Consider the following 14,957-nt stretch of genomic DNA (forward strand, 5'->3'; position numbering starts at 1 on the left):
AAAACATGTACTGCTATACGTTGCAATAATCAACAACTTTAGTTTTCTGAAATGCGTTCGCATTTATTAAAATAAGATAAATTATCACACATTTTTTGAATAATCTGGTTTGGGGTGAAGTTGATCAAGACAGCTCTACTAAAACCATTGTGACCTACACGGAACCGCGAAACAACTCACTTTACGGTTCCTTTCACTCAAATCCGCCCTTGCGTGGAAGAAGCCAAAAATAAGTAAAATGCGAACAAATCCGGTGAGTACTTTACCTTTGCTCCCGTGTTGAATTTTCACCCACTATGAAGTTCCACCAACTCAAATTTATGTTATTTTCACTCACCCGAGACTATGGTGAAAACAACTCAAATTTGGCTTCTTCCACGGAACAGCACGCGTTGAGTCGATGCAGCTCTCTTTGTTTATAATAACATTCAAAAGAGAGAGTGAGAAAACAATCTACTATTGAGTTAAAATTTTGAGCTTCGTACTCAAAGTTGAGTTCTTTAAACTTTTTTTTAGGTTCTTTATTTTTTCTGTGTAGTAGTCAAAATAGACTAGGTCAGAGGTTCCCAAACTTTTGGATATGCGACCCACCTAGCAGAATCCCATATTACTTGCGACCCACCAGGTATCAAATGTATTTATTTTGTGAAATTAGATAAAAATGAGTTCTCGTTAGATTGGACAAATCATAATAAATTGCCTTTTATCCCATCATTGTATTTGTCAAAATTTCGTCAATTTTTTTAATTGGATGTGGATTGGATTTGGATGGGATTTGAATTGAATTTGGGTTGGATTTGGATTGGATTTGAAATTAATTTAGATTGGAATGGAATTAAATTTCGATTTGATTAGGATTGGATTTGAATTAGATTTGGATTGGATTTGAATACGAATTGAATCGGATTTTAAATAGATTTGGATTTGATTCGAGTTGGATTAGTATTGGTTTTGGATTGAATTCAGGGCTTAGATTTGGATTGTATAGGAATTCTTTCTACTTGCCCTAATATCGTATAACAAAAAAGGCCGTTGACCTCGTTGTTGTTCTTTAATCATCCAATCATAACTTCCCAAGTAACCACCAAGCATTAATTATTGCATGTAATCAATCACAGATCAGCATATTAAACGCTAATTGCATTAGATTAAACCGTCTAAGACGAATTAAGTACTGTCCATTTAATTCCACCAGTTAATTTTCGTTATCTTTGCAGATACGTATTTCGACCACAACTGTGTGGTCGTCTTCAGTGTCTTGTACTTGACTCGACTAGTCCACACTGAAGACGACCACACAGTTGTGGTCGAAATACGTATCTGCAAAGATAACGAAAATTAACTGGTGGAATTAAATGGACAGTACTTAATTCGTCTTAGACGGTTTAATACATTCCACTAAACGAGCTTAATATATTTTTCTGCATTAGATTAGTTTTAACGATGTAAAGATGCATTTATTCATTAACTGTCAAGCAACGATACACTAGTTCAGCAGCACTAATGCAGCGATGCATTACTTATGTTTTATTTCAACATGTCAAAGTAATGAAGCATTATTTCGGTCGTAAAAGGGCCTTTTTCCACTTTAAGTCAACTTTAATGGCTGTTTTATTTGCACTCATAAATAGCTCCATGGTTACTTGGGTTAGATCCTAATTTAAAATATGGATTAGATTTGTGGGACAAAATAGTAACAAAATTATGAATTAAGATTTGTCTTTCGCGACCCACCACTGAACAGCTCCCGACCCCCCTGGGGGTCGCGACCCACAGTTTGGGAACCACTGGACTAGGTTATTGACGATTAAAGGTTGCATGAAGAAGAAGAAGTCGAAGGATGATATTTGAAAAATATTGCATGGGGAAGCATACGGGAAGTTTTTTAAAACTCATCTCAAAAATTCTAGGAGCAATTTAATTAAAAACGGTTAGCAGTACGAGGTTGGACTATCCTTCTACTGCATAATAAACGCAATTTTTTGATTTCAAATTTTATTTTATGATATCATACTTGATACCCTCCTTAGCCGTGCGGTAAGACGCGCGGCTACAAAGCAAGACCATGCTGAGGGTGGCTGGGTTCGATTCCCGGTGCCGGTCTAGGCAATTTTCGGATTGGAAATTGTCTCGACTTCCCTGGGCATAAAAGTATCATCGTGTTAGCCTCATGATATTACGAATGCAAAAATGGTAACCTGGCTAAGAAACCTCGCAGTTAATAACTGTGGAAGTGCTTAATGAACACTAAGCTGCGAGGCGGCTCTGACCCAGTGTGGGGATGTAATGCCAATAAGAAGAAGAAGAAGAAGACATACTTGATACAAAGTATAAGAAATGTCCAACTCCGTACTGCTTTCCGTTTTTAATTAAATCGCTTCTAGAATTTTTGAGAAGAGTTTTAAAAAAATTTCCGTATGCTTCCCCGTGCAATACTTTTCTAATATCATCCTTCGACTTCTTCTTCTTCATGCAACCTTTAATCACCGACGAACCGACGTGTCACCCCATAGAAAATAATTCAAATTTGCTGCCCACGACCCATGTTGAAAAATCATCGAACACTACCGCCATCCCCATAATGGCTCGCGAAGTTTTTATAGCTGAGCCACCAACCTACGTGTATTAACATTGCAGCGGAGTTGTGTCTTTGCTCATTTGACAGGAGCGATCGCCCGCAAAAGCGAATAACCGTTAAAAAGTGTGAGACAATCAGCGAGCGCCAGTGACACGTCGGTTCGTCGGTGCTTTAATCGCCAATACTAATGACACACTGATGGTATTCGTACCATGGTACAAGTTGTACCACAGGTGTGTCGCCTTGTACCATGCTGGTACAACGTGGAAAACCATGGTACAATATGTACTAGGGTATATAACCGTGGTATACCACGGTCCTTGTACCACCAGTGTGTCTTTAGTATTATTTGTATGAATGTTGAATTTATTGTCGGGCCGCCACCAAACCGGACCGCGCGATTGAGCACTCGCGCTGCGCGGCGAGTCGCGACAATTTGAAATATTTCATTAGTAGTGCGCATCATGCACGCATGGATGTACTATCATGCGCACTAATCAGAAATGAGTTGCGACGTCTGATAACTGCAGATATCCCAGGTAACCATTAGCACTATATTTCGCCTTTTCGGTTAAATAGGGCTATTACAGAGCCAGTAAAAAACTTGTTAGTTCTGTGCTAGCATTATAGTCGCACGTACGGCTTATTTTAAGGCTTACGGTTACCTGGGATTTCATTTTATTGAAAACAAATTTTCAATTTTCTACTATACACGGAATACTACGTAAAGAAGTCTAAGAAGTCAATATTTGAAACGAAAATAGCGTCATTTATGACTATCTCTCTTTCTTCCACAAAATACATTTTCATGATTATAATCGAAAAACTCGGATTTCTACCTAGCGGTAACATTTACTTGAACGGAGAATATTGTTGACTACCGTTTCATAAACAAATTTGGCACTTTTGACTGACACATCAAATGATCATCTTCACCTCAATGATCATCTTCCCCCCAGTTGACGGTACTTATAAAAACTGTTGGAATGTTATAATCACAACTTTTTTTCGCTGTGTGTACGATATAGGCCTTTTCATGTGACACTGCCGAGACTGCACTTGTTTACAACCGCTGAACAGGCCTGCAAGTCCGAAGCTGTCACTTTCATAGAAGAACTGTCAATTGACGATAAAATCAGCTGTTTTTAAACGTCTCGTGAAAAGGCCCATTGCGAGAAGATAGAAAAATTCGAACGAGGGTCCGACCATCCGACGGTCGACCGTCGGAAAGCTGTTCCGCAAACGTCAAATCACATGATGCACGGAAAATAATGTTGGTTGATTTTTTCGGTGTGAATGTTGATTATTGAAATCAAAGAAAATATGTAACTTTACACGAGTGTTACATGCCGCTATATATTTTAAATAACCCTTATGGTACTTTCAAAGCATTTCGGAGCGTATTTATGCGATTTTGAAACATTTTAGACTTCTCGAATATTCTTGATATCCAGGAATATCAACACTTTTCGCACAGTGCATGTCATTTGAAGTTTCCGACACTCACTTTTCTTCTTCTTCTTTGCTCCGCAAAATTAGAAGTTTTCTCTGTTCTCGCAATATCTGAATGTTTAAATAGCTCTCCTGGTAGTTGGTCAACCCCAGGGGCTTTGTTGTTATTCAGCCGGCCAATCTCCTCCTGGATTTCTTGGAGATCTGGAGCCGGTAGAATTATGTCCTGCGCGCGGTCCCTCAGGTCCATCACCATACCGCCATCTTCGTCTGCCATATCGCCATTCAGGTGCTCTTCGTAGTGCTGCCGCCACCTTTGGACTCGCCTTTGGATCACCTCACGCTCGTTAGTAAGAAGGTTCCCGTTTATGTCCTTACACATATCAGGCTGTGGCACGTGGCCCTTACGTGAACGGTTCAACTTCTCATAGAACTTTCGTGTGTTATTAGCGCGGTACAGTTGCTCCGTCTCTTCACGGTCTCAATCTTCCTTCTGACGCTTTTTCCTCCGGAAAATCGAGTTTTGTCTGTTCCGCGCCTGTTTATATCGTGCCTCGTTCGCCCTCGTGCGGTGCTGCAGCAATCTCGCCCATGCTGCATTCTTCTCTTCTACTAACTGCTCACATTCGCCGTCATACCAGTCGTTTCTCTGATCCGGGGCACCGTGCCAAGTGCAGCGATTGCGGTGCTACCAATGGCGGATCGAATATCTCTCCAGCCATCTTCAAGAGACGCTGCGCCTAGCTGCTCTTCCGTTGGGAGTGCCACTTCCAGCTGCTGCGCGTATTCTTGGGCTAGTCTACCGTCTTGTAGCCGCCCAATATTAAGCCGCGGCGTCCGACTTCGACGCGTGTTGTACACCGTCGAGAGTTTTGAGCGCAGGCATACTGCAACGAGGTAGTGGTCGGATTCAATATTCGCACTGCGGTAAGTGCGGACGTTCGTGATGTCGGAGAAGAATTTACCGTCGATTAGAACGTGGTCGATTTGGTTTTCCGTTTCTTGGTTAGGTGATCTCCATGTGGCCTTGTGGATATTTTTGCGGGGAAAGAAGGTGCTTCGGACTACCATTCCGCGGGAGGCTGCGAAGTTTATGCATCGTTGGCCGTTGTCATTCGATACGGTGTGCAGACTATCCGGTCCGATGACCGGTCTATACATTTCCTCCCTTCCTACCTGCGCGTTCATGTCACCGATGATGATTTTGACGTCCCGCAGTGGGCATCTATCGTATGTCTGCTCCAGCTGTGCGTAGAACGCTTCTTTCTCGTCGTCGGGTCTCCCTTCGTGTGGGCAGTGCACGTTGATGATGCTTTAGTTGAAGAAACGGCCTTTAATCCTCAGCTTGCACATCCTTGCGTTGATTGGCTGCCACCCAATCACGCGTTGGCGCAGCCGGTTCCCAGCTCGTTGGTGGTGCCACAGCTTTGGTAGAAGGTAGCCGCCCGATGCCCGCTTTCCCACACTTTCTGTCCTGTCCAGCAAATGTCCTGCAGCGCCACGACGTCGAAGTTGCGGGGATGTAATTCATCGTAGATCATCCTGTCGCAACCTGCGAAACCTAGCGACTTGCAGTTCCATGTTCCAAGCATCCAATCGTGATCCTTTATTCGTCGCCTAGGTCTTTGCCGATTATATCGAGTCGCATTATCTCTTATATTGTTCGTAATTATTGGTTTTCCAGGCGGCTTATTGGACCTGCGCAAACCTCCTGTCTCGCCGGAGGGCCATCGTGTCAGGGCTGTTTAGCGTCCCACCTAACACCAGGACTTGGGCTTTTGCGCTTTGAGCGGCACACGGTCGCTTTAGCGGAGCCTACTTGCGGATACATGCAGCTTTTTATAGAGGTTTAACAGGGCCCACTGTCAAACCCCACCACATCCTAGGCAGGCTCCACAACTCGCAGATGGCCTGGGGAGGGATCGTCAAGCCCTTGGACATAGTCCCTGCTGCCCCTGTCAAAGTTCTTCTTCTTCTTCTTCTTCATGAGAATCATGAGAATCAAGATTTTAAACAGCAGGTTCCCGGACGTCTTCTAAGCGAAACTCACAATTCTTTCACGGCTGTCTCATACGAGATGGGAGATGGGATGGAGCAGGAATGCTGCTATACAAAATGTAGAAAATAGCGATTTACCATCTTCGATGGGAGTAAAATTTACAGATTCAGAAGTACTTCATAACAAAAATCAGCCCAGCATGTCCTTTAAAGTCCCTAGCTAGAGACCTTGCGAATAATATGTATTTCAAATTAGTTCAATGCAGATGTTCTAGGTTCTCCAAATAGTTCTGGAAATTATTCTGATTAACAAGATTAACCACTTCTGGTATCAAACCGAAGTCAACCCAGCATGCCAATAATAGTCTCAAAAGTCGTTGCATAAATAATACTGTCAAAACTTGCAGTTGACAACAAAAAAAAATACCTAAATAAAGCTCTATTTTTTGACATCGGTGCACTCACACAACCAACCGATATACTCGATTAAGTTGAAAACCGGAATACGGGACTAGCGAAGTTGGATTTTTCTCGCAATAGACTAACGCAAAATGAACTCCCCCAAGAAATTATGACGTTTGAGCGGGTCGCATAATGAACGCAAAATGAACTTTTGTTCGAGAAGACGACCCGCTCAAATGTCAAAATCCATCGGGTGAGTGAATTTGATGAACCGCTGTACAGGTCTATCCGTACACGCTAACCTGGACCTACCCAGAATTATGTCAAAGTGACCCAAATTCAGCAAAACCGTGGTTACTCTAATTTGGGTTCGGGTACCTAAACTCAAATCTGGGTAACAGTACAAGCGAAAAAATCTGGGTATTCGGTACCCAGCTCTTTTCGCTCCAAAATATTGTTATTATATAAAAAAAGGTTAAAAAATACAGTTTCCCCCAACGTATATCATTTGCCAGCTGTGCCGACAATGCTCCGCCATGATAAATTTAACCATTCTTACCTTATTTTTGCTGCATACAACGAAAAATTGCAACATTTTCTTCGGAATGCAACGTCGGCGCCATGTTGCTGTATCCGAAAATGTTTAAGTCCCCATTTACCCAGATTTCGGGTTCGTCTGACTCATATCCATTTTGTTGACATACCCAGATTTTGACAACCGCTAATATCGAAAAAATCCGGGTAGCATCGACCCGGCCGCTGGGTTGTTTCAGATTAGCGTGTACGTTAAACCTAACTTCGCTAGTGGCGCGCTAGTCTAATTAGGGCCTAATTAGACTAGCGCACTACTAGCGAAGTTAGGTTTAACGTACGGATTGCGAGAAAAATCCAACTTCGCTAGTCCCCCATTTCGGTTTTCAACTTGACTAGCGATATTAAGTTTCAAAAATCAGGGTTACAAACTTGATAATTCTTCCCTTCTCGCCGAGTCTGGCGCTGAGTGCTAGGCGCGGAATCCCAAAGGTGGGAATAAAATTTTGGGATTTATGCGCAATAATTAGTTGAGGGACGTTAATCTACAGTGCACATAGTAAAGCAAGTGTGCTCGACGTCCTGTGTGTAGTCATCAAGGGCCTCGTACGCCTGTCACTGGCGAACAAAGCTCGTGTACTCTGCATCGTAGCTTAGAACCGGTGTTAGAGCAAGATTACCGGTGGTGAGTTTAAGCCGTTTGGCAGCGCAGTATCATTACTTGACACTTTACCGGTCGCTACTAAACGCGCTGCTATAACAGTGGCGCGACTGACAGGTGACCAAATTTGGTAGCGCGATAAGAGCGCTGCTATTTGATGAACTGTCAACTGTCAAACGTCATCGGTACGGAATACAGCAATCAAATTGAGAGCCGAAAATAGTGACCGATACGGAAACGAGTGACGAAACTAAAATGAAAGCGCTGCGCGGGTGATTAAAATGCTCGCCACCGGTAATGATGCTCTTAGGGCGAAATCGTTAATGCGAACATTTTTATATTCGGTTAGTTACTGCAAATAAATTATTTTTCGAGTCCCTATAGGGACCTATATATAATCAAGCAGGTATCTCAAGCATACCACATTTTTATATGACTGCATGATAGAGTGTTTAATTTTGATAAAATATTGAAAACAAATTTAATTAAGACGGCTAGTTTGGCATAGCCCGACGCGGGACCGAAACGTCGGGCTATGCCAAACTCCTGAGAACACGTTTACTCATTAATGGGTACTTTTTCTCTGCTATCTCTTTCTTTCTGCTGAAAAATTTACCCATTTTGGGAGAATATGTGGATCTACTCATTTAAATGAGTAAATCCACTTATTCTCCCAAAATGTGTAAATTTTTCAGCAGAGAGAAAGAGATAGCAGAGAAAAAGTACCCATTAATGAGTAAACGATTTTTACCGGGTAGCCGTCTTAATTAAATTAGACTGAGAAAGCCAACGTTAAAATATCGAAAACAAAAGTGTGCATAAAAATTGCCTCGCCATAACAAAAAGGTGGTAGAGAATTAACACTGTTATTTACAGTTTAGAACCAAATCCAGATGTCGCATATGTTGGGGTAGGGATTCAGTGCTCCACCTTCTCCCCCTGGTAGTCATACGAAAAAAAACAGGCTCTCGGGGTAAATGGTTGTCACTATTTGTTCACATAGTTTTTCAAAATCAGGGTTACAAACTTGATTATTCCCCTGGTCAGGGTAGCTCCGTCCTGGCTTGATGCCCCTGGTCAGGGTAGCTCCGTCCATCTTTATCTCGATGGGTGGCTCCTCCGATCACGCTCTTCTGTATATCGCCACGCTCTTCGGTATCGCCTGCCCCTGACGATCGGTGGGGCGACCTGTTAAGGCCACTTCGTCCAATCAAATTTGTTTTTTTTATTTGGTCGACATTTTAACTCCGAGATAATCAGGAATTATCAAGAAAATCCATTTTTAAAATTGTAAATGGTAAATTTCACAGCAAAGAGGTAAATATGATAAATTTATTTCTCCGTGCAATCAGCGTTAACAAAGTTCATGCCTTGGTTCATGCACTATCCGCCGGACTGTACTAAAGTTCACTTTATAGAGGTTCATCCGCGAGCGACAGCTGTCAAAGTTGGCGCGCGTTTACTCACAAAACAAACCGCTGCTTTCGCTCTAATCTTGTTCCGAAAAACTCTAAATTTTCAGGAATATTCCTGGTATTAAGTGCAGAAAATATAAACCATTTCAGTGACTTTTCTACTCTACATCACAGCAAAATGAATGATAGTTGTAAGTATCGCAAAACATTAGTTTTACGTGCCTTTTAAGTTATCATCCTGCATCGTAGTTGGTGCCGGTGGATTCAACGCTACTGGGGGTGGCGCCGCGCAGGAGAACAAAGCCGAAGGCGTTCTCCCGTTGACCATCCGCCAGATCCAGGAATCGTCCGAGGATGGCATGCAGCTGTTTGGCATCCACTACAGTATGGTGACCTTTGTGGGGATCGTCCGGACGGTGGCGCATTCGTCGACGAAGATCACCTACCGCCTGGAGGATCACACCGGTCAGGTGGATGCGCATCTGTGGCTCGAGGAGGGCGACACCAGCAGCACACCCGGAGTGGCGGAAAACGCCTACGCCAGGGTTGTGGGCTCGGTACGCCACCAGGGTGGAAGTAAGGCGGTGATGATCTTCAAGATAGACATGGTCCACTCGCCCAACGAGGTGACGACCCACCTGCTGGAGGTGCTGAATGCCCGATACAAGGGCGAGGAGTATGCCAAAAGTGGCGGAGGTGCTGGCACTAGCGGGGCTGAATCCGGCGCCAAAGACACGGCTTCGAGCGGAGGTTTCATGGAAACGGACAACAACACGATGGGTTTGTCCGGGAAGAATCTGGTCGTGTACAGGGCGATCAAGAGCCACATGTCAGACATCGGAATCAGCCGGCAGGAGCTGCAGAAAAAGTTCCCGCATATCAGCGCTTCGGAGATGCAGTGAGTGATTTTTTTAGACGGAAGGTTTTGAAAAAAGCTAAATGATATTTTGTTATATTTTAGGAGCATAACCGATTACATGACCCAGGAGGGACTTGTCTATACCAGTGTGGATTCGGACCACTTCCTGTGCGTTGACGCGTAGGTCGCATGGAGACACAGGTTTTGTTGGTACAATATAAGGTATTTATAAGCTTCCGTAATTATAGTTTTACATCCAATATGCATCATTATTATCAGTCTGGCTTGTTACTGTTCTACAAATTCATATAATATTACGGTATACAGTGATCATCGGAACTAAAATATTGTTGTCACAAATATTTCGTATATGATGACAATTTCCCTAGATTTACATTTTCGTTTTTTCAGACATGTCGCCTAACTTTCCTCCAAATTTTTAATTTACTTAGGGGAAATGACAATTCCAGCAAGTTTTCTTCTATTATTGTCATGAAATTTTCTAATTATGCTCAAATTTCATAAAATTTGGTCAACAAAACCCCCCCTGACAATAATAGAACAAAAAACACCAAAGCCGTTATTTCCCTTACCAGTTGATGCAGGTTTAAAATTGCCGCTCTGCCGAGCAAGAAATCTCATCAAATGGCGTGCATAGAATCATACAAGCACACAGTGGATTGATCGGATCAAATATCTCACAGTGGCGGCTCTTCTTTAGAAAATAATGACCCTAGTTTGTGGCACAAAATTTAGGAGTTCTTGACAAATTTGATGAACAGTGGAACTATCCGTTTGATTTTGTAACTTGCGCATTTGCCTCGTCGGCGAATACCAAGCAGGTTTTCGAGGGGGCAGATCAACGACGGATCAGATGTTTACCCTAAGACAAATCCTTGATAAATTCCGGGAGTACAACTTGCAGACACATCATCTGTTTATTGATTTCAAGGCGGCGTACGATTCAGTGAAACGGAATGAATTATGGCAAATTATGCTTGAACATGGTTTTCCGGCGAAACTGATTCGGCTGATTCGTATAACGTTGGACGGAACGAAATCAAGTGTAAGGGTTGCGGATGAAATATCGACGTCATTTGTTACCTTAAATGGATTAAAGCAGGGTGATGCACTCTCGAATCTACTGTTCAATATAAGTGTGTGTAGGTAATGTTTTTAGTCGACTGTTGTATCATACGAATTACTAATAAGTGTTTTTTACCTTTCATATGCTTGACTTATTACATCTGTAACTTCCTTCGTGATAAACAACATATTTTCTGTTTTATTCATCTGGAGTAAAACCGTTTTCGTGTCGAGAAGTTTATAAAATCAGCTGTATCTTTGCATCGTGAACCGCACTATACAACAAAAACAATGGCTACATCTGTTTGTTTCTCGTGCGCTGGTTAATTTTTTTTTTAATTTTTTTTTTATTCTATTCATTCGTCGATAAGTGCTTAGCCTACTATAATATTCTGTACAGTGTTTTGTTACCTTTCATCTGTGATTTCAGCATTTCAGTTATGAGTATTTAGGTTTCAATTAAAGATTTTTAAGCAAGTGAGGAAAAATTAAGTTAGAAAAAAAAAACCTCAGTAATAACTTGTTTTTTTTTTTTAACTTACTAACTATTATCACAGAGTCAACAGATTTTGAATAAGTGGATTTCCTGACATTACACAGGAAGTTTCAAATTTGTTCACATTTTTTTCTATGAATTCATCAATTCTATCAATTTTAGCCAAACGATGGAGCTCGTCTGTAGGAAAGTATGGATTCAGGTTGTGTATCATCTTTAAGATTTTATTCTGCATCCGCTGGATCCGTTTCCGATGACTAGCTGCACAATCACGCCAAGCCGGAGCGCCGTAAACGAGGATAGCCCGAAATATTGTTTTGTATAGTAACATTTTGTTGTTCAATCGCAATCTCGAACGCCGGTTTATCAAGGGATATAAGCATCGAATGAGTTTACCGCATTTTTGAATGCTGTGGTTCACGTGTTTGTCGAATATAAGTTTTTGTCGTAGTTCACTCCGAGGTATTTGACTTCGTTGCTCCAGGAACTAATACTCCTCCGGCAGTTATTTGTCTTGACGGAAGATGTTTTTGTGCTCGTTTCTTGGTGAAGAATATTGCTTGTGTTTTAGTAGGGTTTACCTTAATACGCCATTTTCTTTGGAATTCTTCCAGAGAATTTTCAGCTGCTTGTAGATGAGTGGTTATGATCTCCGGATCTTTATCGACCACCAGGTACCCTGTATCGTCGGCGAAGAAAGTATATACCACTCCATCAATCATAACGATATCCGAAGTAAACACGTTGTACAGGGTTGGACTGAGCACCGACCCTTGCGGCACACCAAAAGGAACGACGTACTCATTGGATAGACTACCATTTACCGATACTTTAAACGTTCTACCTTTGAGGAAGGAGTATAACATCTTGACAAGATATATAGGACATCTGCTCCGATGAAGTTTATACACTAGAGCCTCATGCCACACGGAGTCGTAGGCCTTTTCTATGTCGAGAAGCACCATTCCTGCCGACTTTTGTTCGCAAAAGCATTACGAATGGTTTTGAAACCCTCATCAACTGGTGTGTTGTGGAATGGCCGCTTTTAAATCCAAATTGTTCATTTGGAATCAATCCACTTGTCTCAAGGTGTCGGTTCAATCTGTTGAGGATCACTCGTTCCAAAATTTTGCTCATAGTGTTGAGTAAACTGATAGGCCTATAATTTCCTGGGTCTGTTACGTCTTTGTTGGGCTTTGCTATGGGAATGACAGTAGCACATTTCCAAGCCTCTGGAAAGTACGACAATTTGATACAAGCATTCACTAACCTTGTCAAGAAGACGATTCCCTTGCGTGAGAAGTTCTTGAGCACGATGTTGCGTACACCATCCTTCCCCGGTGATTTCTTCGCTTTTAGCTGGTGGATAATGGTACGAACTTCTTTGGGTTTGGCGTATGTGCTACCATCGTTGTTTAGGTCCTGGTGACGAGAAATCTCCTGTACGGCCTCCTCTACAGCTACATTGGTAGCGTAATCACCTGGCAGTGTACTGCCGTTCTACACATAATTGTCCCATGTTACCTTTGATGAAAAAAAAACAAAGTCGAGTCAAATTGTCCCACTCATTTCAGAATCGAATGGATCTTGAAATTTAACAAATATTTTTGGGATGTTATGAGCGTAGGCAACTATATTTCCAGGGCATAAAACGAATCACTACTTATTTAAACAATTTTAAGTCTCAATTATCATCAAACAACAACTTCATTTGTTCAGTGGGACAAATTGACTCGAGTTTAAGATTTTTCATCAAAGGTAACGTGGGACAATTATGCGTAGAACGGCAGTGTATTCAAGTGAGCGTTGACAAACTTTTCGGCTAGTATACCGGCTTTCCCTACAGGTGAGACGATAAGGGACTCGCCGACTTTGAGGGGAGGATTATATTTACACTTGTTACGCAAAAGTTTGCTGATCTTCCAGAATTTGTTGCTTCCGGATTCTAGGTCTTCAACCATATCGCCGAAATTCCGGAATCTATGTTCTGCTACTTCCTGTTGGATCCTTCGAGTAAGAGCGGATACGATCATACCGATCATCGGGTCTCTTCTTCTGTAATACTGACGTCTTCGAGTATTCCTAAGTTTGATGAGTTGCTTTAGGGATTCTGGTAATGTTGGCTGATGTTGTTGAATGTTAACAAGAGGAACAGCCAAGGCCTCGGCATCAGTGATAGTATCTGTCAAAAACTCGATTGCTTCATTGATTTCAGCAGGACGTCGATGTTAGAGATCATTCCATTTGCAGACAGATCAATCCTATCGTCCATGATTCGCCGAAATCTTGACCAGTCTGCGCGATTATAGCTTCGGTGTTGGTGTACATTAGGGTTGTAAGGTGTTTCAGCGTCAATCGTGAAGGTTACTGGCAGATGGTCTGAAGATAAATCATGCACAACTTTCGGCAACGATATGTTGAATCTGTTGTTGGACAAGGTCAAGTCTAGTGTGGATGGTTTTCCTCTGCCGGTGGGAATAAAGGTGTGTGAGTCGGGAGCGTGGATAGTTGTGCCGGTATTTCGCGCAGATAGGAACAATTCTTTTCCGGCTTTGTTGGCTTTTAAGCAGTTCCAGGCCCGATGACGTGCATTGAAGTCGCCGATGACGTACACTGGATCAGCTGAAAAGAGCAATTTACGTATGTCTTTTCGGAATTGTTCAATTTGTTGTCTACTAGACCCGCCTGGATAGTACGCGGCAATAATATGTATAGGAGTCCTAGATGATTGGACAATGACGCCAACTGCTTCAATAGATTTGACATCCAAGTAATCAATTTGTTCATATGAGATCCCTTTGCGCACCACAATCATCACACCCCCTCCTCGTTCTGCTCTATCTGGGCTTCTATCCAGTCGTATGCAAGAAAATAATCCATGTGAAATAGACATGTTTGATGACAACCAAGTTTCCGTTATTATTGTCAGGTCTATGTGAAATCATGAAGTCGAACAATTCGGGAGCTTTGTTTCGCAGGGACCTCCCATTCCAGTTCAAAACATTGAGTGTAGACAGATTATCCATCGCACACATATTTTGCCATCAGTTCCGAAAGAGCGAGAAATTGCATAGCTTTGCTGCTACATACTGAAAGCCTAGAGTAGAGCTCACGAGCTAGGCTTAGAAATTCGGACAAGGTAAATAGATCCGAGTTTTGACCTTTGGCTTCACCTGCTACCACTTGCGAAAAATAAACACCCGGCTGGACCGTAGCTGGCGAAGGGCGCCCTCGTTGGACGGAAACTGACGAAGCAGTTTGGCGAGCGCGTGCTTGTTGTTTCTTTTCCTCGAGCTGTTTAATGTAGGACAGTCTTACTGGACATCCTCTGAAGCTGGCCGTGTGGTTTCGGCTACAATTCGCGCATTTGATCAAATTACGGTCACCGTTTCCTTGATCCGATGGAGCACATTGTTCTTTCACTTTCTTCAGGATTGTACAGTTCTTCGTGAGATGCAGTTCCCACATTTCACACACTT

The 14,957-nt window shown here is 42.4% G+C and overlaps 1 protein-coding gene across 1 annotated transcript; it reads left to right on the top strand.

Annotated features, from left to right (window-relative positions):
• Window positions 1-9,067: 9,067 nt before the first annotated feature.
• Window positions 9,068-10,241, top strand: LOC134202476 (replication protein A 32 kDa subunit-like). Its single transcript, XM_062677465.1, has 3 exons — window positions 9,068-9,228; window positions 9,287-9,935; window positions 9,999-10,241. The coding sequence occupies exons 1-3, from the start codon at window positions 9,216-9,218 to the stop codon at window positions 10,078-10,080; spliced, it is 744 nt and encodes a 247-aa protein (XP_062533449.1). The 5' UTR covers window positions 9,068-9,215; the 3' UTR covers window positions 10,081-10,241.
• Window positions 10,242-14,957: the final 4,716 nt, after the last annotated feature.

The sequence above is a fragment of the Armigeres subalbatus genome, unplaced genomic scaffold, assembly GCF_024139115.2.
Source record: "Armigeres subalbatus isolate Guangzhou_Male unplaced genomic scaffold, GZ_Asu_2 Contig1234, whole genome shotgun sequence".
Taxonomy (NCBI): domain Eukaryota; kingdom Metazoa; phylum Arthropoda; class Insecta; order Diptera; family Culicidae; genus Armigeres; species Armigeres subalbatus.